At 41.8% G+C, this 25,688-nt stretch overlaps 1 protein-coding gene across 2 annotated transcripts in view; it reads right to left on the bottom strand.

Annotated features, from left to right (window-relative positions):
- Nucleotides 1-25,688, bottom strand: part of tgfbr3 (transforming growth factor, beta receptor III) — a 154,520-nt gene that overhangs the window by 53,953 nt on the left and 74,879 nt on the right. The window contains exons 5-7 of one of the 2 annotated variants that reach the window (XM_078218895.1): nucleotides 6,852-7,035; nucleotides 4,241-4,409; nucleotides 676-826 (exon numbers count right to left, since the gene is read on the bottom strand). In XM_078218895.1, the coding sequence (XP_078075021.1) occupies nucleotides 676-826; nucleotides 4,241-4,409; nucleotides 6,852-7,035 (504 nt within the window). The remainder of the gene's footprint in view (nucleotides 1-675; nucleotides 827-4,240; nucleotides 4,410-6,851; nucleotides 7,036-25,688) is intronic. The other variant, XM_078218896.1, reaches the window with a different exon arrangement.

Raw genomic sequence — 25,688 nt, 5'->3', positions numbered from 1 at the left:
GCCGACACTACAGTTAAGGAAGCCCACCAAGCTCGTCAGAAGACTCAGGAAATTTGGCATGTCCGCTATGACTCACACCAACTTTTACAGATGCACCATAGAAAGCATTCTTTCTGGTTGTATCACTGCTTGGTATGGTCCAACACCGCAAGAAACTACGAAGGACTGTGAACGAAGCCCAGTCCATCACTCAAACCAGCCTCCCATCCATTGACACTGTCCACACTTACCGCTGCCTCTGAAAAGCAGCCAGCAGCACCCCGGACATGCTCTCTTCCACCTTCTTCCGTCAGGAAAAAGATGCAAATGTCTGAAGACACGTACCAACTGACTCAAGAACAGCTTCTTCCCTGCTGTCATCAGACCTTTGAATGGATCTACCTCACATTAAGTTGATCTTTCTCTACACCTTAGCTGTAACACTACATTCTACACTCTCCTTTCCTTCTCTATGAACGGTATGCTTTGTCAGCATAGTGCGCAAGAAACAATACTTTTCACTGTATACTAATACATGTGACAATAATAAATCAAATTAAATCAAATCAAAATAATACATCACAATTTTAGAAAGCTACTCACAAGCTAATCCAATGCTAAACTCAGTTTAATTAGTTTGATTTCTGATTAAGAAGGATTGGTTTACTGAACAGTATTTTATGCGTAAACACTTACAACTGTTTCCAGCTTTCCGTAGACATCATGTGAGTTGATTACCCAATTGACTGCTTTCCCACACTTGAGGATCAGCAAAATATTTCTGGAAGGCAGGGTGTCTGCATGCACAGGTCGTATGTCAATAACTACGTCCACCTTGAAAATCCTGCTGTGGAAGAGGGTAAAAAAAAGTTAAGCGAATGTGCCAGAAATTCTACTTACCCTGAATCTTTTCCAAGTGAACGCGTCTCTAGTGTCTGGCCAGTTGATTAAAAAGTTGGATTTAATCCCAGACAATAGAACATGTGCAAAACAGCCTACAACGCAATATGCATTACAAAATGATTCACAATAACATTCACTGAAAATAATTCTACACATTTTTTCCAGTAGTACTTAAAGAGTCAGACTTTGCAGAGGGTGAAACTTGACCATAAACACATTCCTCTTAACTACAAGTTTAACTTGCACGTAAAAATAATATGTTTTGTTTTTTGACCCGGCTGAATGCCAGTCACAATTTGGTTCTCTTTTTTAAAGTAGAGAGGAACTGCTAGTTCCTCTTCTATTGATTATACCTGGTCCATGCATCAAATAGTACTGAGAGTGAACCTGCTTCTAAACCTCTGCCACTAACACCAACGGGAGCAAGGAATGGCTACAACTGATCTTCTGCTTTTTGGGTTTGTACATCTAAAACGTACCCTGGCAACTTCGTCATAGCTGGCACAGTGGTTAGCACTGCTGCCTCACAGCATCAGGGACCCGGGTTCAATTCCGGCCTTGGGTGAATGTCTGTGTGGAGTTTGCACATTCTCCCTGTGTCTGCGTGGGCTTCCTCTGGTTTTCTCCCACAGTCCAAAATATGTGCAAGCTTGGTGGATTGGCCATGGTAAATTGTCCCTTAGTAAATGGGATAGGGTGGGGGAAAGGGCCTGGATAAGATACTCTATCAGCTAGTCGTGCAGACTCGATGAGCCGAATGGCCTCCAACTGCACTGTAGGGATTCTATGATTCTATAGGTGATTACCACGTTGAATATTAGAGTGAGCATTTTAGACCATATGTAAACAGAAACAGGATAATAAAATGTGGCATTCCTATCTTCTGCTTGTATTGCTGGGTTAATCTGTGGGAGTCTGAGAAAGAGTTATTAAAATGGGAATCCATAAGAGGAATTTTAAAAGTCTGTTGTATATGTGACATAACAAAGTGAGCTTGTTAAAGTGTGTGCCAACTGAGATTCTGGCAATGGTTTCACAACACTGATGCAGTGCATTTGGGTATTATCTGACTGCTATTGCTGAGAGGTGCTTGCAAGATAATCTGGAAACTTATTCTGCTCCAAATGGGAAAAATCTGAATCTGTTATTTGGTGTAACAGAGTCAGATGGTAACGCCAGAGAATTTGTTGGTATTGATTTTGTCCTGGAGACTGAGGAGCAGAGTAGCAAAGGAAGAAAGGAGCATTTCCATGAAAAATACAATGGAAGGGAAATAATTTCTCAATTATGTACATAAATTAGAGGGCTTGCAGAGACAGTATTAATACTGGAAAGTATAGTTACCACAGTTGGTGATTGAACTCTGCAGGTTAAAACAGCTTATTCAAACTATGCCTCTAACAACTGCAAATAGAGGTGTTTTCATTTTAAAGTCTTGTGCACATTTTTCATGCCATTTACTTTTTCCACAACAGTGATCTTTCCTTTAGAAATGTAATATTCATGCTTTCAGTTAGAAAATGTGAATTTGATATTTAATGCTTGACAAATTGGGGCAAGAGAGAGGAAATCGTGGAAACTATTGTATCCTAGTTCAGACGACACAGTGTCATCATGAACTGTTCACTGAAGCTGGAAGGGCCAATTCCAAGAATCCTGCAAGATAGCACGTACATGCCCAATTAAATAATGTTCAGCAGGGAGTCCTCTAGGAGTATATTAGTTCTATCCAAGTGATGAAAAGTTTAACCAAGACTGTGGTTCTACTTTATAAACCTAATTGCAACATGCTAAAAACATTAAAGACATTTACAAATATAGTATGTAGAGGGAATGACAAAATAGGTTGCAATATTAGTTTTCAATTTATAAATAACCTTCTACTTATAAAAACGAATTAGTTCATTTTCTGTTTCTGTGCCATAAAATAAAAAGAATGCTTTAATGACAAAATAATGAGTTTTACTATACTGCAATTGAATTGAAAACTTTGAATATGTTCATAAATTCTGATATTAATTACAGTTTCAAATGTAACCACTAGTTGTGAATATGATCCATAAACAAATTTAACATATTTTATTTAAATGTAGTTTTAAAGTTTTGGAATGCCTGTGGCTCGTAACATCATTCCAGATCCTAGGCATGCCGAGGGATATGGGATATATCATATGAGCTGGTAAGATGGATACAAAATTGGCTTGAGCATAGAAAGCAGAGAGTAGCAGTGGGAGGGTACTTTTCTAACTGGAGGCCTGTGACAAGCGGTGTTCCACAAGGATTAGTGCTGGGGCATCTGTTGTTTGTAATATATATAAATTATTTGGAGGAAAATGTAGGTGGTCTGATTCGTAAATTTGCAGATGATAAAAAAATTGGGGAAGTAGCAGATAGTCAGGAGGATTGTCAGAGGATACAGCAGGATATAAATCAGCTGGAGACCTGGGTCAAAGGATGGCAGATGGAATTTAACCCGGACAAATGTGAGGTGATGCGATTTGGAAGGTCTACTGCAGAAGGAAGGTATATAGTAAATGGTGGAGCCCTTAGAAATATTAGCATACAGAGGGGTCTAGGCGTGCAGATCCACAGTTCCCTGAAGGTGGCAACTCAGGTGGACAAGGTGGTCAAGAAGGCATATGGCATGCTGGCCTTCATTGGTTGAGGTGTTGAGAATAGGAATTGGAAAATCATGTTGCAGCTGTATAAGACTTTGGTTAGGCCACATTTGGAGTAATGTGTACAATTCTGGTCGCCACATTACCAGAAGGATGTTGATGCATTGGAAAGGGTGCAGAAGAGATTTACCAGATGTTGCCTGGTTCGGAGGATATGGACTATGAAGAAAGGTTGAACAAACTTGGATTGTTTTCATTGGAGCATTGGAGGATGAGGAGGGACCTGATAGAGGTTTACAAGATTATGGCAGGTTTGGATAGAGTGGATAGTCAGAGTGTTTTTCCCAGAGTCGAAGGGTCAATTACTCGGGGGCATAGGGTTGAAAGTGAGAGGGGGAAAGTTTGAAAGAGATGTAAGGGACAAGTTTTTCACACAGCGTTGTTATAGAATCTGCTTCCACCACCAGCACCGTGGAGGTGGTGGAAGCAGATTCTATAACAACATTCAAGAGGCATCTGGATAGATACATGAATAGGCAGGGAATAGAGGGATATGCATCATGTAGAGGCAAGAAAATATCAGAGAGGCATCCATATCAGCAGAAACTTGGTGTGCTGTACTGTTCTTTGTTCTCTTTGCATGGCAAATGATGTTTATAAAGCATATTTATGTGTTATCAGAGAATAACTCAGCATCTAAATTGTCCAAGAACAGAAAGCAAACACAAATAGTAATTTACCTGTAAGGGTTGGTACTTGGAGATTCAATTTCAATGATATGAATCTCCTCTTCCTCTGTTGGGTCGGATAGTAAACAGCCTTGTGCAGATTGGGTATTTAGATATGCTGCAAGATAATTCTGGGATAGAAAGTTCTTTTCTACGATGCATGTTGGTGGCAACAGGGGATCTATAAGAGAGGTCAGAAATGTTGACTACGATTTTCTTAGCATCGCTATAGTTATGTGTTTATTAAAATGTCAATTTTACTAAATGTTACGAAAAACTATGGCTGGAGCTCTCTGATCATTCACGCTGGCGGGATTCTCTGGTCCCACTGGCAGCACACCCTTTGCCGCAGGTTTCCCGGGGGATTGGGATGGCTTCAATGGGGATTCCCATTGACCGCAGCAGGATCAGAGGATCGTGCTGCCAGAAAACAGTGCCCTGACTCCCGCCGCTGAGGGGAGGCCAGAGAATATAAGCCTATAAATATTTCAGACAGCATCTGTGCCACGTAAGCACCCGCCAATGATCGCCTTCAACAAGAGAGAATCTAACCATTTTTCCTTGACATTCATTGGCATTACCATTGCTAAAACCCACACCATCAACATCATGGGGAGTGTAGCACTGACCAGAAATTGTACTAGACAAACCCCCAGGTAAATACTGTGGCAACAAAAGCAAGTCAGAGGTTGGGAACTCTGAAGCAAATAACTCACCTCAAGACTCTCTAAAGTCTGTCTGCCATCTATAAGGCACAAGACAGGACTGTGATGGAATACTGTCCACTTGTCTTTTGAGTGCAGCTCCAACAACGCTCAACGCCTGCAAGTTCCCCACAATCCACACAATATCCTGGTTGGAATTATATCACCGTTCTTTCATTGTTCCTGGGTCAAAATCCTGAAACTCTCTTCCTAACAGCACTGTGGAGATAACCACACCACATGGACTGCAGCGCTCAAGAACTCGGCTCACAACCACCTTCTCAATTGTAATTAGGGATAGACAACAAACGTTTGCCTGGCCCACATCCAGTAAAGAATTTTTTAAAACTTGAAAAGCTTGACACCATCCTAGACAAAGCAGCCTGCTTGATCACCATCCCATCCAACTTAAACATTCACTCAGATATGTTGGTTCTTTCCTCTCTCCACAGATGCTGTCAGACCTGCTGAGATTTTGCAGCATATTTTGTTTTTGTTAAACATTCACTCCTTCACCACCGATGCACGGTGGTAGCAGTGAGCACCAAATACTTGTAGCAACTTGTCAAACCTTCTTCAACAGCACCTTCCAGACCTGTGACCCTACCACCAAAAAGGGCAAGGGCAGCAGATGCATGGGAACACCATCACCTCCAAGTCACTCACCATTCTGTTTTGGAACTGTATTGCTATTCCTTCACTATCACTGGATCAAAATCCAAGAATTCCCTTCCTAACAGCATTGTGGATGTACCTACACCACATGGACTGCTGCAGTTCAAGAAGGCAACTCACCAGCATCTTCTCAATTGGGCAATTAGGGATGGGTAACAAATGCTGGACTTGCCAGTAATGCCTACATCCCATGAAATTAAAATAAATATACATTTTGGAGATAACAAGCCTGAAACTTAACATTAAACCTCTACACCCTATCTCATCTTTGACAAGTTCTGACAGCATGAAATGATCAAATGTTTAGGTGAATTGTTATAACGAGTTTTGAACAAGTTTCCAGTTTCCCAGGTTCATTTGTGAAGGCCACACAGGACGTGCATATCCTTAGCAATGCTGTGTCCATGTGAACATTTAACATTGCGAACCTATTCACCAATGTTGCTCTTAAGGAATGATGTGGAGATGCCGGCGTTGGACTGGGGTAAACACAGTGAGAGTTTTAACAACACCAGGTTAAAGTCCAACAGGTTTATTTGGTAGCAAGTGCCATTAGCTTTTGGAGCACTTGATTTTGTGTCTCTGTATGCCCTGTTTGAGAGCAGATATCCACTCCATCTGACGAAGGAGCAGCGCTCCGAAAACTAATGGCATTTGCTACCAAATAAACCTGTTGGACTTTAACCTGGTGTTGTTAAAACTCTTACTGCTCTTAAGGAAGCCATAGATATTTGCATTGCAGCACTACATCATGGCGGTCTGGAACCGACACCATTGCATAAATCAGCATTCACTGAGCTTATGAACTCAGCAACTCGCGCAGTTGAGCTCATCTTTAATGCCACCATGTATGGCCAAATAGATGGTGTTGCCACGGGATCACCTCTGGACCCAGTTCTCACAAGCATCGATATTAGGTACCATGAGAAACACATCTTCGATGGAATGACACCTAACCTCCTACCCCTTGTTTTCCTTGACATTGCTATTCTTGTAATTGTCCCGATGTGTACAAAACACAAAGTTTCGACAAAATGTTTCTTCTCAGCAATACTTGAGTTCTGTAGTACTTAATGACTGTAAACATTAAACTGCTTCAAAGAAAAAAAAATTCGAAAGGACTACTATTCTGCATCCAATGCATTGCTTAAGAAATATTCTTAGTTATGAGTAAACCACAGTGATTAATGTAGCTTGGACTATTGGGCACAAACATTCATAATTATCAAGTAAGATTGACCCACCTTCGCCCACTTTGATGTAGATGTTATTAGCCTTATTCAGTTCAGTGAAAGAAGTCACAGATCCATATTTTCTTTTGGTCCACTGCAGTAAATGTTTGCTGTCTTGGGGAAGAGAATTTTCTTCCAATGACCTTGATGACGTAAAGTTTACTGTTGGAAACTGAACAGTAGAATTCTCAGATACCTGAGGGAAGGAAGAACAAAAACAGTTCTTAAACCTACACCTCTTCAGCAAATCAAAATACATCCTTTTTTACATTATCGAGTGGCAAGTGATATTGTTAGGCTTCAGTGCATTCTGTGTGTATTAAATTTTTTTCCTTTTTGGTGTAGTTGCAGAAATGCAGGTCTACCTATTTTACATACAATTGTTAAAACTAAAAGAAAGAAAGATTTGAATTAATGAGGCATCTTTCAAAACCTCAGGATGTTCAAAAGTGCTTCACTCTCACTGGATCATGTCAGAAATGCAGAACTGAACAGAAAAATACTATAAATGATGGGTAGAATTTATAATCCCCACCTCCACTAGTGGGTTTGGAGGTGGTGGGGGTGGGGGGTGCAGGGGCATTTAATCGGGTGGGGACCCTGCTGCCTTCCCATCTCTACCCAATTATGTCCTTTCAGTTAATGCCACTTAAGGACCTCATACCACCACCGCTGATACTCAGCCAGTGGCACCAGGGGATTGGCCATGCAGGAAACAGAGAAAGCCAAACACTTGCTGAGTTTGCTTTGAGCTCCCCGGGGAGGGGTGGTGTCCCTCCTTCAAATGCAATGCATGCCTGATCTAGGACCCCACCATTAGCAGAGGGAGGATTCTGAAAGACCTATGATCGGCTGAGAGCTATTGGTGAGGGCTGAGTTTCTGATCTGGGGTTCTAAATCCAAGAGAAATGTTGCTGCTGGCCAGTTAACACAGGGGGGCTCTCTCTGACTCTCCAGCCATTTCCCCCTTCATATAACACCCAAATAATAGAAACCAATTGTTAATCTGAAAAGTCAATCTCTAGCAATGGAAATTAACTTTTATAGTGTGGAGTCTCATTCCTGCAGATGATAATTATTGTTGGAGTTTGAAATTTTTCAAATAGCTTTTTCTGACTCTTTTATCTCTCCCTGTGCCATATATTGTTTCCTCTCTATTCTGCTTGCTGTACACGATTTGGCATTGAATTCAGTATTCAAATGCACACTATCTTTTTCAGACTCTGCAACCCTCAGTAAGAATTTTTCAAATTGATCTGTTAAGGAGATAGATACATGGTTGCATGCCCTGTTCCAGATACTCTGTAGAGTGTGCCGCATGAAAATATACTTCTAATGACTGCCAAGTTCCAGTGCAAAAGTCCATAGAATGTCTAATGGCAATTGCAAATTTAATGAACAGCTGCCCACAAAATCTAGGTCCAAATTTTCACTATTACTAAGCAGCCTTGGCTATTACTTCCAAGCTTGAAAAAGTGAACTTATTTAGTTACAGTTTTTAAAATGTGAAAATAATTGAGAAGTACAAACAACTGTATGTTAGTGAATGAATGTACAACTTTTACTCACTTAAAAATACAACAATGATTAACATTTGGCAGCAGACACCAGCTCACAGTAACTGGCTTTACTGTAACAAGTCCAATGTATTTTATGTGATAAACAACATGTGCCCAGCAATCTGTATTTTGATATGTCTACATCTGGTCTAGACAGTCTAGCTGCAACCTTTTACTTCTCCAAAATAAAATGCCGAGTTGTAAAAGGTAGAAAATAAGCTAACAATTGAATTTATTTCACCTATTTATTACTATTCTTTTCACAAGCCACCTCTCTAAGCATTGTGCAACTTGTACTTTTTCCATCTCTAGTTCCCTTAGTGTGCAGTCCATTGTTTTCACGGGGCTGTAGTTTTTTTTCCCCACTAGTTTCCTGAAATGTACATCCCACTACACAAATTTAATGCAGATGGATTGGAGTCCGACATTCCATTGCTCAGTGCCAACAAGTTAAAACGTGGAGACAACCAGCTGTTTAACCTTTAGACATTATCCTTAGGAAATCTGGCTATGTTAGTGTGATCGCAATAAAACAAAATAATAAATGCAAGGTTCAGTATAGTACAAAGTAAAATAAATCATAATTATGGCAACAACAACCTGCATTTATATAAGAATTTTAACAATAAAATGTCCCAACGCATTTCATAGGAGTGTTATCAAACAAAGTTTGATACCAAGCCAGATAAAGCGGTATTAGGACCGATGTAAGTTTTGAGGAGAGATAGAGAGATGGAGAAGTTTCTAGTGCTTATAATCTCAACAGCTGAGAGCACAGCAATCAATGATGGGGTGAATGGAGTCAGGGAGGGTGGTAGTGGAGGCCAGAATTGGAGGAGTGCAGAGATCTGGGAAGGTGGTATGGCTGGATGAGGTTACAGAAATAGGAAAGGATGAGCAATGGAGGAACACCAACTGCAGATTTACAAACTGAGATGCAACAGCAGGAGGTTATTCAGCCTCTCGAACGTGTCCCACCATTCAATTACTTCATTTAGCTCCCTTTGATATCTTTAACCGTCAATCTCAAGTCTTGAAAGTTTCAGTTCACCCAGCATCCACAGCTTTGAGGGAAGAGATTTCCTGGAAAACTGTAGCTGAATTACTCATACTAACAGCAACACCAGTCTTCTGGTCTGCATCCAAGTTCAAGATAATTGAAACCATAATACAAATGGTGTCCAGCAAAATAGGTGGAAAATTACCTACCCACTCAGCTTTACTGCGCCAGCACTTACGCTTCGATTTGTATCTTGCACTGATCATCCTTAGTGTAAAAGTGATACCATAATGTCAACACATTCAACTTACTGGCAGACACCATCGATTAAGTTATGTGCACAAGTAGCACCTGCTGTAGATAATAGCTGAGATGCGGAAATGCCGGCGTTGGACTGGGGTAAACACAGTAAGGAGTCTAACAACACCAGGTTAAAGTCCAACAGGTTTACTTGGTAGCAAATGCCACTAGCTTTCGGAGCGCTGAAGGAGCAGCACTCCGAAAGCTAGTGGCGTTTGCTACCAAATAAACCTGTTGGACTTTAACCTGGTGTGGTTAGACTCCTTACTGTAGCTAATAGTTGCCAGTGGTCTCCAATCTTTTTTAAACACAAGATCACTTTTAGCATTAAAATGCAGTACGAAATCTACTCTTAAAAATTCGACTTTATTAAAACCCCACAAAATGTACTTATGCATAACATTCACCTATTCTTATAGTGTGACATCTGTGCTTGCATACTGAGTGCTGTGAAGTCTGGGTCAGAGTTTGAGATGGCCAGTCTCATCCAGTCCATCAGATTTGTGAGACGAGTGTAATTCCTGGACTTGATGATTTTCATCTGGGAAAAAGCCATCTCAAAAAAGGTATGAGGAACCAAAGTAGGCCTTCACCTTGAGTGCACACAATGTCAGAAGAGGGCACTTCTCTCTGTTTACAAGTCCCCCAAAGTCTTTGTCCCTGGACCTAGCTTTCTGCTCTATGTCATTTTGCATGGTGATTATTTTCCAGTCAAGTCCACTGCTTTGTTCGAACACCTACTGAGATTTTGCTGCCAGTTCTCCAATGTCGACTTGAAGAAAAGAATTTGAGACAAGCATAACGATTTGTTTCATCTTGTCTAACTCCTGAAATTATCTGTTGAATTATTTTTCCAATTTATTCAGGTGGTCGCAGAATTTGTTTGGATGGAACCCTTTCTGTTTGACCTCCAGATTTAGGAAGTGCTCAGTAATTTTGTTCTTTAATTGGGAGGACCACAGGTCCAGTTTCAGCTTGAACACCTTCACTGCACTGAAGAAGGGTCATCTAGACTCGAAACGTTGGCTCTATTCTCTCCCCACAGATGCTGTCAGAGCTGCTGAGATTTTCCAGCATTTTCTGCTTTTGTTTCAGATTCCAGCGTCCGCAGTGTTTTGCTTTTATTTCACTGCACTAATCATGTGTGACAAGTCTCTGCCCCTTCCCTACAGTTCAGTTCATTCAATTTTGCACTTACGTTCGTAAGAAACGCCGAGTCTAGCAACAATCATTATCTGTCAGCTCGTTGTACACCTCATTTCTTGATTTAAGAAATGTGATAATTTCAGGAAGCAGATCTAAAAATCTCTGGAGGACTTTTCCTCGACTTAACCACCTCACATCTACATGAAGGATTAGCTCACCATAAGCGCATCGAGTGATGATTTGAACAAGCGACGTTGCAGAGCTCTGGCACAAATTGAGTTGATGATCTTGACAACAGGAGAAACCTTGCTGGCTAACGCTTGTTGGTGGATAACAGGTGGTAATTGACAAAGGAGGGAAACTTAGGAACAATTTCTGCAGAGTGCAATAAAGCCTGTATTGACATCCAGCATTGATGGTGCACCATCAGTTGTGATTGAAACCAGTTTCTTGATTGGAATGTTTTTCGCAGTCACATACCTTTTAAATTCGTTGTAAATATCCTCACCTCTTGTCTTTTCTCAGAGTGGCAAAAGAGTGAGGAAATTCACCCTTGTTCCATCTTTTAATGCCATGTGAATGAAAACAATAAGCTGGGCCCTATCCGTCATGGCTACTGACCCATCAAACTGCAGTGAGAAACATTCATAGCCTGATAAGTCTTGGTGTATTTGCTGAGACACATCCTTGGACAACAATTTCACTCTTCTGGCTACTGTTAAAGCACCAAGCGGCATGCTGTTGATGGCTGTCATAATTTCATCTTTGTTCTTAAAGTCTTTGAACAAGGTTTCGGCAGCAACTTTGCCATTGGTGAACAGTTTATGTTTTGTCAGTTTATGTTTGATGGCTAATGCGAAAAGATACCTTTTTGCTCGCCTTGCCTTTAGCCACAGGTTTTGAAAAGAGTGACTGTTGAGCTTGTAACATCCCCTTTAACTCCCCAACAGTCTTTGTCCAAATGGCACTGTTCAAAGGGAAACTTCCTTGAAATTTGGCATGCGTTATCTTGTGATGCCATTTCGAATGACCTCTTTTATTCATTGATGATTGATCTTGCCGTTGACATTTTACCCTCTCGGAGGTCCCTGGCTCCTCAGTCATTTTGTCTTCACCCAGCTTAGTCCACGTTTTGGAACCTGTGATTCAGCAGTCAATGAGCTGATTCGCTCGTCACCACAAGAAGCTCGAGTTCCACGCATTTTCGGCAGTGATTTGACAGCCAATGACAACTGACTTTGAGACTCCAGGATTGACCTGTTGATTGCGATCAACTATTTGGGGACCATGGAGCTAATCTATCTTTACTCTCAGCTCTTGAGTTTTACAGATTTCAATAAACAACATACAAGAGTAAAAAGATACTTGATGCACTTCATTCACGCGATTATTGTTGACGCAGGAATGACAATTAAGCTTGTTAATGCATTAAAGCTTATGCGCTGAATGAAACCATACTTCTTAAAGAAAGAAAACTTTTCAATGCAAAAATAATTTCAGTAATCTGTAGTCTGCATTTTTAAAATTGGTACTTTTATTAGAGCATCAGAGATAAGCTAAAAGATCTAGTTAAAATTTCGCAGCAAGAAATGGTTCTTTCCACACAAGGTTGTGTTTAACTGTGATGTTACATCTTATGGTTATCTTTAATCTAAATGAAGAAGAAAATAGGATTGAACTCAATATACTGTGACTAGATTGGCATCCACTCTAAACACAAATTCTGTTTTGATGGTTGGATGATTCATTGTGGTTTGCTAATGCATAAAAGTTTACTAACATAGCTACAACTGCACATTAGTACCAGAGACCAAATTCCATGAACCCAGCAGAAAAACCACGTTTAAAGGGAATGTGGGTGAAAGATGGGCTACAACTCCTGTAGCCTCGATTCTGTGACCTGTGTTCAGAGTGTGACTTCCTATTGCAACAGCAGAATCATCAAATTTAATCCCATGTGCATTACACATGGAAAATAAAGCATGTGCATTCGTTATTATCTAATTATTGCAGGTTTTCCATAAATTAGACTGTGCAAACCTTGGTGCCAAATTCCGTAAAAAACAAGAAAGCAATCCTATGTATGAAGCACCATAGCTGATACCAGAAATGCATGGGTATATGTATCAGGAACGGATTGCCAGGCTGGATTTCTTCTCTTTTGAAAAAGGCTGAGAAATGACCTAATAGGTCTTTAAAATTAAGAAAGGATTTGAATTATGAAGGTTTTCTTGGTGGTGAAAATCGGGCCCTTAGTATTCCCCAGCAAGGGAAGAAGAAAAAGAGTAAAAGATTATATGGCTCAATTGTCTTTTGATGGTCCTTGAGGCATTGCTTTTAATCACTGTGGTCAGTTGTGAAAGATGTTGCAATTATTATGGGATCTTGGTTTACTAGTAGATTTCTGATAAGACTTCTTGAAATGGATGACACACTAATTCTAAGAAAGAGTGAGGGAGAGTATGAAAGCCCTCAGCTGTTTCCTTTGCTGAAGACTTTCTTGACACTATCTGTGTCACTTATTCTCTCTTTAGTGGCTGGCAGCCTTGCCTTCAAATACTACACCCATTAGGTATTTCCAAGCGGCTTTGAACCATCTGTAGCAGCTTTTGCTTCAGCATCCAGTACTTTGCATTTTTAATGCCGCTTCCTTAGATAGTTCTAAGTTTCAATGGGCGTCTGAATTATGGAAAATGTCTCTCTCTTCACACTTTCGTGAGGCTGATTCATTTGTTTCACACTTCCACTTTGAAATGTGGCCTTGCATCTTTAAGCAGTTTGTTCTGTCCCAGTTCAACTTGAAAAATTATATTTTCAAAATGAAGGGCATAACATCTTAACACAACTCAACGTCCAGCAGCACCCAACTTCTTTTCTATGTACTTCATTATTTCTTCATTTATGCATTCATCTTTGTAATTCACCCCAATCCGTATGCAATGTGATGCATCAGTCTTATTATGCTCTTGAATGCACTGCATCCATCAGGTGAATATTTGACCTTCACTTACTCAGGTCTGTTTTATCGCCTCATGCAGGAGAAGTGTGCAAAATGCAAGGAAGCAGATGGAGGATTGGAGGTGGGTCTCTGCAAAGACTCCACCTAACAGATGGCAAGGAGGTGCCCTGGAGATAAGTGGCACATCTGCATCCACCCCTGTCAGTCAGGGATAGAGAAACAGAGAATTTGCAGATAGCTGGTGACAGAATTGAAAGTATCTCTGACAAAAATTTATTTCATCACTGATTGAACTATGAGAAGGCAATTATGGTAATTGTAGAGATCGTGATTTTGCCGCAACTAAATCATATAATTTCCTTTTGTCTTCCAGGGGATTCACAGGCATAACAAGTGTTGCAGGAAATACATGAGGTCGGTTGCTTCTGAGGGTGCATCATCACAGGATGTACAAACATACACAATGCAAATACTCACACTTTGGTGGGTTCAATTGGATGGTTAGTAAGGTGGTAATTCAGAACACTCAAGCATGAGCAGGCACTGATGGCAGTGGCAGCTGTGACCATTGAATGGCCGCCTCCATGAAGCTTCAAAAGCATGACTCAAAAATGAGTACATCCAGGCTATGATCATGGCCATGGAGGCAATGTATGTTGCCTTAAACAGAATGACAGATACCGTATTCATGACCTTATAATGCATCATTGTTTGTCACCAAACTGGGATAACAGAGTGCTAGAGTGATGTGGTGGACTAGGAAATGGACAATAGTGAAAGGAGATGAAGGAATGGGATCTCCAACACAGCACTCTCCAATTTGCATCCATTTACCTCCCTCACCCAGTACCTGATCGCATCTCCTGCAGACTGGGTCTGCCCTTACACAGTCGCAGGTTGAACAGACCAGGCCAGGTGTTCAGAGGATCAAAAACCCAGAAGTGTGATTAAAAGCATCGCAGCAATCAGGGATCTGGGCAGCTTGTCTCAGCCACCATTGAAACTGGAAAGAATGCACCAACTAGAAATGCAGGTTAAATAAACTTTAATTCACCAAGAGTTGTAGGCTGCAAAGAGACATAGATAGGATGCAAAGCTGGGCTGAAAAATGGCAAATGGAGTTTAACCCTGATAAATGTGAGGTGATTCATTTTGGTAGGACTAATTTAAATGTGGATTACAGGGTCAAAGGTAGGGTTCTGAAGACTGTGGAGGAACAGAGAGATCTTGGGGTCCATATCCACAGATCTCTAAAGGTTGCCACTCAAGTGGATAGAGCTGTGAAGAAGGCATATAGTGTGTTAGCTTTTATTAACAGGGGGTTGGAGTTTAAGAGCCGTGGGGTTATGCTGCAACTGTACAGGACCTTGGTGAGACCGCATTTGGAATATTGCGTGCAGTTCTGGTCACCTCACTATAAGAAGGATGTGGAAGCGCTGGAAAGAGTGCAGAGGAGATTTACCAGGATGCTGCCTGGTTTGGAGTGTCGGTCTTATGAGGAAAGGTTGAGGGAGCTGGGGCTGTTCTCTCTGGAGCGGAGGAGATTGAGGGGAGACTTAATAGAGGTTTATAAAATGATGAAGGGGATAGATCGAGTGAACGTTCAAAGACTATTTCCTCGGGTGGATGGAGCTATTACGAGGGGGCATAACTATAGGGTTCATGGTGGGAGATATAGGAAGGATATCAGAGGTAGGTTCTTCACGCAGAGAGTGGTTGGGGTGTGGAATGGACTGCCTGCAGTGATAGTGGAGTCAGACACTTTAGGAACATTTAAGCGGTTATTGGATAGGCACATGGAGCACACCAGGATGGTAGGGAGTGGGATAGCTTGATCTTGGTTTCAGATGAAGGTCGGCACAACATCGTGGGCCGAAGGGCCTGTTCTGTGCTGTACTGTTCTATGTTCTATGAGTGTTTACATTATGTTTATCACTATGTTGCTGTTTCCTTTGTTTTACACAAAAAATGGTGCCCGGCGTCACTTCCATGTTTTTCTCCTTACTGCATCCCACGCTTTCATGATAAATGCCAGTACAGAATGTGACTCATTGAGCAAATGTGTAATGGGTGGATGAGCAATTTGAGGACTGTTTAGTGCAAGGACAGGGGATGTAGGGGCACAGGCAGTTTTGCCAAAACTGCAGGATTTGAGCTCTTACATTTTAGTCGTTGAATCTTCACAATATTAGGACATGTTAGGCAGCAATTTAAGTGGTCGGTCTGCTAACAGGTGTCCCACCTTTGTCTTCCTCGTTGTCCTCTATATTCTCCTTATCCCAAAATTATTGCTGTGTCCCTTCATCCGCCTCCACCTGCAATCTTCTCAGCTGCACAATGTTTTGCAGGATACAGCATGGTTGGCCAATTTACAGCCAGAATTGAAAAGAATCAATCATTTTAACTCAACACCTGCCCCGCCCACCTGTTCTTGGGTGTTAAAATTCTGCCCCCCCCAATCCCCTCAAGTCTCCGCTAACAACAGCAATTTAGTTAAAATTAAAAGAGAGAATACAGATACAGCATTCTAAAGGATGTAATTTGATGTAAATAGCATTACCTCGTTAGGCTACAGAGTGCTGCAAATCATTAAGATTGCAATTCGAAACACACTTCAGTACGCTGTGTTCATGTTTGAATTCAGGTTCGGGAGAGATTAAAATGATCTATCTCCTATTACATGCCGTCATTGCACAAGGTTTGCTGAAAGCAATTCAGTTTCCACACTGCCAAAGACTTAACTTGGCTCAGATACCATAATATCTGCACGTATACACACAAGTGTTTAACAAAGGTACCAGTCCTGTCATTAAGGTGGATCACTCACACCACATAATTTCCGACAGATAGATTTCTGTGATAATCTACCATGTTTGCTGTCAATACTGCTCTGCGATTACTCAGCAAGAGTTGGAGCTCAGTAGAATAAAATCAAGTTGCATTCAAATTCTCAGATTTCACCAAGAGCTTACCAATACCCTGTTGAATGCAGTCACTGTTGTTATACTTTGCGATGCCCTACAAATAGCAATGAGGTAAATCATTTATTCTTAGAGGTGTTGGTTGAGTGTTAAGTATTGACCATGGAACTGGGGTGTACAAATAGTGTGTTAACCCTCTCTTTTCCCTTTATCAATTTGGTTTTAGCCATTCTTCAGGATTTCAAATACATAATACAATTTCTACCTAAATGCCAGGGCTAAATGTTAAATTGATTAAAATTATCACACTAAGTTATTATACAAACAGTTCAAAAATACTGAATTATATTACTATTAAAGCATCATTAGGAACAAGATAAGGTAGCAAATAACAGATATTCCATTTATCCCTCTTCTATAACTTTATCAATAAGATATGGGAGGCATTAATAGAGATCGGATTAAACATAATGGGTGAAATTTTCCACTCTGGAGACAAAGTATGGTGGTGGACAGGATTAGCGGCGAGTTTCCAGCTTAATTGGGGGGTCGGGTTCTCATGCCCGATCTTCTGCTTGAAACCTCATAAATTATGCATAAGCTTGCTTCATCACGTGGCAGGGCAACTCAGTTTTCTGTTGGTGGACGTAGCCTGCTCCTGCCCACCAAGAAACCCACCGGTGGTTTGGACTCGAAAATTCCACCCATCATTTTTTATTGAATTCAAATTAAAGGCCAAAAAGATACCACGAAAGATACCAGATAAGTTTATCAATGTTCATGTAGACCCGATAATAAGTTACTCAACTTTAATCTACTAATAATGTTAGTAGATTAAAGTGGAGTAACGTCCTTAGGGAAGGAAATCTGCTATCCTACCTGGTCTGACTTACATGTGACTCCAGAGCCACAGCAATGTGGTTGACTCTCAACTGCCCTCAGGCAACTAAGGATTGGCAATAAATGCCGGCCAAGCCAGTGACGCCCATGTCCCTCGAATGAATAAATTGGTAATATATTTACATTGTATTGTTGTGGATGCAAAAAAAAAATGTAGTTCACCTAAAGCTGATCTGAACAATTTAGCAAATTTATAGTTATTCAATGTCAATGACAAGTTAGATTTGCCAACTAGTCAGAAATGTTTCTGTTGGATTTAGGAGCAGTTCTGCAAGGGACCTGTTAATTCCCAAATAATCTGGAGCAAAAGATATTAATAAGATAATATAAAATCCAGTGGTAGTGCTTGACAACTAAAACAGAGCAAACACACAGGAAAAAGCATGATGTTGTCACAAATCTATTCCAAACGTTCAACTTTGCGCCAATGGTGAATGAGGATGAAGGACTTTTTAATACCCAGCATGTTTTCTCCATTGATGCTTTCGCGTTTCACAGAATGTCTATGGTTTTCATTAAAAGCTTTTCCTTCTTCATGCAACTCAACGTAATTGTTTAACTTGTCATGCATTCATTTTAATGGTCTGATGGCTACTTTAATTATTTCAATTGTATGTTTATTCAAAGTTGCTTCATTTCTGAAAGAATTCATGAAATAATAACATAAAATGTGCCAAAAACAGGTCAGCCGTCTAAAAATGAAAATCAAAAATCCAAGTTGTAAGATCAAATTCAGGGCACCGTTAAGTTGAAAAGAATAAAACAGAAAGAAAAAGTCACAAAGCAAAGCGAGATTAATAGCTCAACATGACTGTATTTAAGCTTTGGTGCCACTGAGTACATTAATTATTTGTTTTTAAGGGGAAAAAAAACAAGACAGTCATTTGTTTAAACATCTGGAGATGTTTAATTAGTTTACTTTTCTTTGACACTGTAAACTTGAATCATAAGTTCAGTCGAATGTCTGTACATATTTCCATAAATTGGGGAACCGACTGTCATTGAAGTTCACTCATTTAACTCACCCACACTGCCAACTGTTGCATTATAAAATGTAGGCTTTATGTATCAATGTGGAAAAAACAAAACAAACTTAATCAGAGCATGCTGAGTAATTTTGAGTTACCACTCCACATTTTTCCACAATGACACACTATGGAAACTTGATGTACTATGACTTTATATATATAATTTTTTTAAACACAATTTTAACACAACTATCTATCATTAATGGCAATGGAGTCTTTACAGTGGCACCCACTGACAAAGGGCGGCACGGTGGCACAGTGGTTAGCATTGCTGCCTCGCAAAGCCAGGGACCCGGGTTCAATTCCTGGCTTGGGTCACTGTCTGTGTGGAGTTTGCATGTTCTCCCTGTGTCTGCGTGGGTTTCCTCCAGGTGCTCCGGTCCCTCCCACAATCCAAAAAATGTGCTGGTTAGATGCATTGGCCATGCTAAATTCTCCCTCCGTGTACCCGAACTGGAGCCAAAGTGTGGCGACTCAGGGATTTTCACAGTGATTTCATTGCAGTGTTAATGTAAGCCTACTTGTGACACTGATAAAAAACTTTAGAGGCAGGAGAATGTGAAATGGAAGTCTGTAGCAATTGCTTTGCTTCAGATACTCATCAAATGAGTAGAAAAGAAAATAAAGTGATGGAATATGTGGCAATTTGGTTTCTGGTATAAAGATGTACAATCTGAGTCCCCTTCTTTACTAAATGGTTTGTCTGATGTCACTGACAGGGAGCCTCACCAGGCATCTTGGAGTCATTGTATCAGAAATAGTGGGAATATGAATTTAATCAATCCAAGAACTCATTCCCAATCCCAGAAACCACATTAAAAGCGGGGGAACTTTCAGCTGCAGATAATAACGAGGTTTACTGGGTTTTAAAACAGCTCCGAGGGTTAGTATAATGATGTACTCCAATTCTTACTGAAATCATCACAGGTTCATTCCTATCAGCAACATCATTAAAACGGTCACAAAAAGCAATGGTGCAATTTGAGTCCTCCGAAAAGAAAATTATGTTTTTTGTTTAAAAATGCACAAAACAAAATCGTGTTGCTGTTTTCCAAGGCTGTGGTCTCCCTGGCTTCAAGGAAAATGAAGAATGGAAAAGAGAGGGTTTTTCCTACTTTCCCTGTAGGCCAAGATGTCCATGGAAGTATGAAGTACTCAAAGTACTCTCAAAAGATTTTCCCTTCCTTAACAAAAAAAACGTATATTTCGTTGCTCTGCAACACCCAAAGCTACTTTCCGACACTTGCTCTTAGAACATGGAAAAAGCACAATGTTGTGACCAAATCTATTTCAAACTTTCAACTATGCACCATTGGTGAAAGCGGATGAATGATCTCACCACATAAACACAATGGCAACAAGTGCAGGTTAGAGGCTAGGAATACTGCGGTGAGTAACTCACCTCCTGACTCTCCAAAGCCTGTCCACCAGCTTTTGCTACCAAATAAACCTGTTGGACTTTAACCTGGTGTTGTTAAACTTCTCACCATCTGGCAGCATCTGTACGGAGAGAAAAGAACTGACGTTTCGAGTTCGGATGACCCTTCGTCAAAGCTAAAAGGCACAGAAAGTGGTAGATATTTATACAGTAAGGCGAGGGGATGAAAGATGAATCATAGCCGCAAAAACAAGGGGAAAGGCTAAGAGGTGTGAATGGCAGTCCAGAGAGAGAATAGAAGGTGTGAATGGCCAAAAAGCAGAGAAGCTGAAATCAGAGGGTAAGCTGTGACAGATGAAGATGTTGGGGGAAGGGGGAGATGGGTGGGAGAGAAGTAAAATTGAGAAAAAGGGGGCAAAGGGAAGAAAAGGGGAGAAAAGGTAAGAAAAGAGCGGATAAAATAGGGGAAAGAGTGGAGGGGGGGGGGGAAGAAAAATAATGAAAGACAATAAAGATATGAAAGGTAGAGAAAAGTTAAAAATTAAATAAAATGAAAACAAAGGGGTGGAGGTGGGGTGAAGCTAATCATCTGAAGTTGTTGAATTTGATGTTGAGACCGGAAGGTTGTAACGTGCCTAGCCAGAAGATGAGATGCTGTTCCTCCAGTTTGCGTTGAGCTTCACTGGAACATTGCAGCAGGCCACGGACAGACATGAGAGCAGGATCGTGAGTTAAAATAGCAAGCAACGGAAAGGTCAGGGTCCTGATTGCATACAGACCAAAGGTGCTCAGCAAAGCAATCACCCTGTCTACGTTTGGTTTCTCCAATATAGAGGAGAGGTTGGAAGCAGCAAATGCAATAGACCAAATTGAAAGAGGTGCAAGTGAAACACTGCTTTATCTGGAATGTGTGTTTTGGACCTTGGATGGTGAGCATGGAAGAGATAAAGGGGCAGGTGTTACACCTTCTGCGATTGCATGGGAAGGTGCCACTCTTTGCACTTTTGCAGGATATGGTGGTGCACAACTGAGGGTAACAGGAGCTAATTGGAAGGAGACAGCCACACCTGTCGGTGTTAAACCTCATGGAGAAGATGACGATGACCATTATTGGGATGAGTGTTGCTGAGACTGTGGCCAGCTGAAACCATCTCCTTGTACCTAATTGTCCTTTTCAAATTCCACCTACACCTCTCCCCTACTCTCTTCAAATTTACAACCTTTAGATGGTGTAAAAAGTACCTCTTATTTTCTCCCCTACCTACACCACAACCTTACTCTCTTTTCTTTCAATACCCAAAATGTACAACATGGCCAGGCAATGGAGGGACAGCAAGAAAAATGATGAAGATGACAAAGCACTGTCATCTGATTTCATACATGCAGTCACCAAATCAGATACTGACATTGCTTGAATCTTAGAGGATAGATTAAAGATAAGATCTGCATGTGATGAGGCATTGGGCATGAGTGGGCTGAAGCCAGAGCAGGGAACGAGGGCAATGCATGTGCCAGTTTGCAGGAGGGTGTGGTCTAGGTCACCTTCTCCCTTCCTTGTGCTTATGCCCTTGCTCCTCAGCTGCTTGCTGTAGAGCTGGTGGCAAAGGGTGTCTCCTCCAACTGACAAGATTGTGCAACTTTGCGACCGCCACAAAACTTGTCAACCAGCAAACAGTCTGTGTATAGTTGCTGATCCCTTGAAATAGCACTGGTAGGGTTTTTTTCCTGCTGTTGAAAGAGTGTTCAGTGGTGTCAGGTCAATGTAGGACATTATCTGGAGTGTTGAGCGCCAAAGTTGCACCTCAGCATCAAATTAGCATGGCACACAGATTGACATAATTATCTGCCGACTCTGCAAGCTTCTTGTGGATCTCCACTGCCTGCATTGCTCACCAAAATAGCATTTGGCAGGATTCACCACTCAAGCGCATATGTGTGCCACAGATGCCAAGGTGAAGTTCCATATACCCTTGTAGCACCTAAAATATCTCGCAAATTGAATGTCATAGGATTACATATCATGAAATAATACTCATTAGTTTTAAGTAATAGCTGTTACTAAGCTCATGCATAACGTGCAAAGCAGACATTTATTTGTGTGGGTGTTTTGCATAATCAGCTTCCATGTCTGAAATATAATGGGCTTAATATAAATTTTGACTTGGTTAAACAGGATGCTATTCATCCTAAGACCACATTGAACAAATTCCAACTACTTCCCACTTGTTTGCTGTATCAATTTATGGGTTCAACAAAGTAGTACGTCTGAGATAAAAAATACTCAAACTTTATCAGGTAATTTCTGTATTATATTTATCTTGTTCTACGAGTCAATTGACATCTGGATCTATTTAAGTACAATCAGAAAGTTCACCTTCTGATTTGCAGATAAATGCTATGCAGCAGAAATAAACAACACTTGTTTTTCAGAAAGTTTTGTCGGCTGGCCAAAAATCTGGTGTGAAGCATCAGGATGCAGTGGTTTAATAGTGTCGACTCAGTTTAATGAAGGCCGGTTTTGGCAGTCTTGTGCTAGTAAAGCTAGAGTCTGGCAAATTGAAAAGAACAGGGGAGTATTTTAAAGCTGTAGATAATGAAACAGTCCATGCCATATGCAGCAAGACCTGGACAGCTTGGACTGAGAGGTGGCAAGTGACATTTGCAACATACAAGTGCCAGGCAATGACCAACTCCAACAAGAGAGTATTTAACCACTTCCCTTGATGTTCAATGGCATTACCCCTGCTGACCCCCCTCACCATGAATATCCTGGAAGCCGCCATTTACAAGAAACTCAACTGATCCAACTGGCAACTAGAGCAGGTGAGAGGTCCATCTTACGTTGAACAGCCACTCCCTCCACCACCAGCTTACCATGGCTGCAGATCTACAGGGTGCACTGCAACTTGCCATGGTTTCTTTGACAGCACTTCCCAAACCTGCAACCTCATAGCCTTGTAGAACAACGGCATCCAACCCGTAGATCATTCCTAGCTTGGATATACATCACCTTTTCTTCGTTGTCACAGGGTCACACTCCTTGAACAATCCTCCAGAACAATTATGTGGGCATACTTTCATGAATTGGACTTCAGTAATTGAAGAGGAAAGCTCACCACCTCCTTCTCAAGGACAGCTAGAAATAGTCAATAAATACTGGCCTTGCTAGCAATGTCAGTGCATGCATTTTGAAAATAAAAAGGCATATACAAGATTTTTTTTAAATATGGGGCATTTTCTGCAAAAACAAACCACCACTACATACTATGATTTGATTTCTTACTACTTTGGCATTATATTAAAGATAATCAATCACAATATCCTTTTGTACTTAAACAGTGCATGAAATGACACCACCAAGCAATTACAGAGATATAATGAGCGATCAATGGAGTGAAAAATCTGATCAGATGCTACAAGTTTGAATACATTCTTTCCATAAAAGAGCGCAGCAGTGACAAGTAAGATACAGCCAACACGGCAATAGAAAAAGCATGGGGCCAGATTATCCATGACCTTCTCTCTTCTCTCTCTCTCTCTCTCTCCCCCCCACCCCCGGAGATCTTTTGGTCCCACCACTTTCAACGTGGTTTCTCGTTTGCATCCCCAGTGGCTGGGGAACACGCAGCAGGGGCCACCATTGGCAGGACTGGAAGATCCTGCAGGCGTGTACTGCGGGAAGATTCCAGTCAAAATTTGCAAACGAACATATTTGTTAAGTGGAAATATCTACAAATCTAAGGTCTTTCAAACACCTAACTATGACAGCTGGAATTTCAGTTCAATTATAAACTAAGGGGGGGGGGCGATTCTCCCAAAAAAATGCTAAGTGCCAAATTCGCGTAAAAACGGGAGTAAATCCCACCCTTGTTTCAGCAGGATTTTCAAAATGATTCTCCCACACTCTGAGCACTGCAGAGTAACCTAGCGAGATTCATATTGAAAATCAGGGGGCGAGGCCTGTTCTCATTGGAGAAGCCGGCAGCATAGCACTGAGTGGGCCACTGCGCATGCGCTGATCTGTCGGTGTGGAGATCGGTGCATGCGCAGTGGCCCCGCATTGCCGGCCTCCCGATCGCTGGCCAGCCCAATGGTTGGCCAGTGCCGCGACTCTCCATCGCTGACCCTCAGAACCCCTCGCGGCCTGAGCGCTAGTTTCCTGGACCTCTCGGGCCAGCACCAAATCAGCCATCCCCCAGCCCGCCCCGAATCTCCCCAACCCCCCACATCCAGCAGTCCTCCACCTCCACCTGAAACGCCAGCCCCAATCACCCCCTTCCCTCCCTCTACCCGTGACCCCTATGAAAAGTAGCAGCGGGAACCCCACACCTCCACTGATCGTCCTCTATAGGCCCCTCCCCAATAGGCCCGCCCCCTCTATCCCCTCTTGGCACTGCCCAATGCCTGGCGGGCTGTGCCAAGGTGTCCCTCGGGCATTGCCAGTTTGCCCCTTGGGCAGTCCCAGCTGGGCAGGCTTGCACTGCCAGGGGACCAGGCTGGCACTGCCAGGTTGGCAATGCTCAGGGGGCACCCCCCTTACCCTGACCTTCTGGGGGGGGGGGCTTCCAAGGCCTCTGTTCCATCCAGCGGGATCGAGCGCCAGTTCCCCATTCATGAGGAGCTGTTGTAAACCCTGCTGGAGTGAACCACTCCTGGGGGGGGGGGGGGGGGGGGGGGGGGGGTGGAAATGCTAGCTAGCCCGGAGACCTCAGTACCAGGCCCACTAATGATATTTAAATACTAATTTAAATATGGAAATCAGCTCCACGCTGATTTGCGGAGCAAACCTGATTACTCTAAAATACTCAGCCCCAGAGACACACGGAGGCCGTGATGCCCTGTGGGGAGCCTGCTAAACGGTCTCCGCTGATGTCTCCGGCCCGTTGTGCTGCTAGTTGCATCCTAATCACAGGGGATCTCTTTGGTAAAACGGCAACAACTTGTATTCAAAAAGCACTCTTAATGTTATGAACCAAGGTGCTTCACAAGAGCAGTATCCAAAATCTGACATATTAGGTGATACTAGGACAGATGGCCAAAGGTTCGGTCAAAAAGTAGGTTTAAGGAGTGCCTTAAAAGGAGCAAAGAAAGGTGGAGAGGAAGTGGGTGTGAATTCTAGAGCTTGGGTCCCAGGCAGCTGAAGGCATGGCCAGTAATGCTGGAGCAATTAAAAGTAGTGTGGGAGCAGAAAGGGAAGTAATTGCAAGTGATTCTGTAGCTATTATTATGTAGATAAGAATGGAATCGGCATATGCCATCCCATCCAGCTGGATAATAGTGACAAGGCACTGAAGGAGGATGGTGCAATGAACCCATGTCAAAGGCTGCAGGCACACTGAGAAGGACAAGGAGGGATAGTTTATCTTTGTCACAGTCACATAGGATGTCATTTGTGTCTTTGAGAAGAGCAGTTTCAACGCTGTGGCAGAAGTGGAAACATGATCGGTAGGATTCAAATATGGAATTCTGAGAAAGGTGAGCATGGATTTGGGAGGTGTGAAGTGCAAGGTAACATCAACCAGTGGGGTCATGGTGGTATGGATTACTCAGAAACTGGATGGGGAGCACGATGGTGAGACAACTAAGCATCTGATACATTGCAATCAAATATTCAAGTCTTTTGAAGGAAAAAGGCAGGTTAGAGTTAAGGTAATCATT

The sequence above is a fragment of the Mustelus asterias genome, chromosome 8 (genome assembly GCF_964213995.1).
Source record: "Mustelus asterias chromosome 8, sMusAst1.hap1.1, whole genome shotgun sequence".
Classification (NCBI taxonomy): domain Eukaryota; kingdom Metazoa; phylum Chordata; class Chondrichthyes; order Carcharhiniformes; family Triakidae; genus Mustelus; species Mustelus asterias.
Note: the sequence above shows the minus strand (reverse complement) of the source record. Positions and strands in the feature narration are given on the sequence as shown.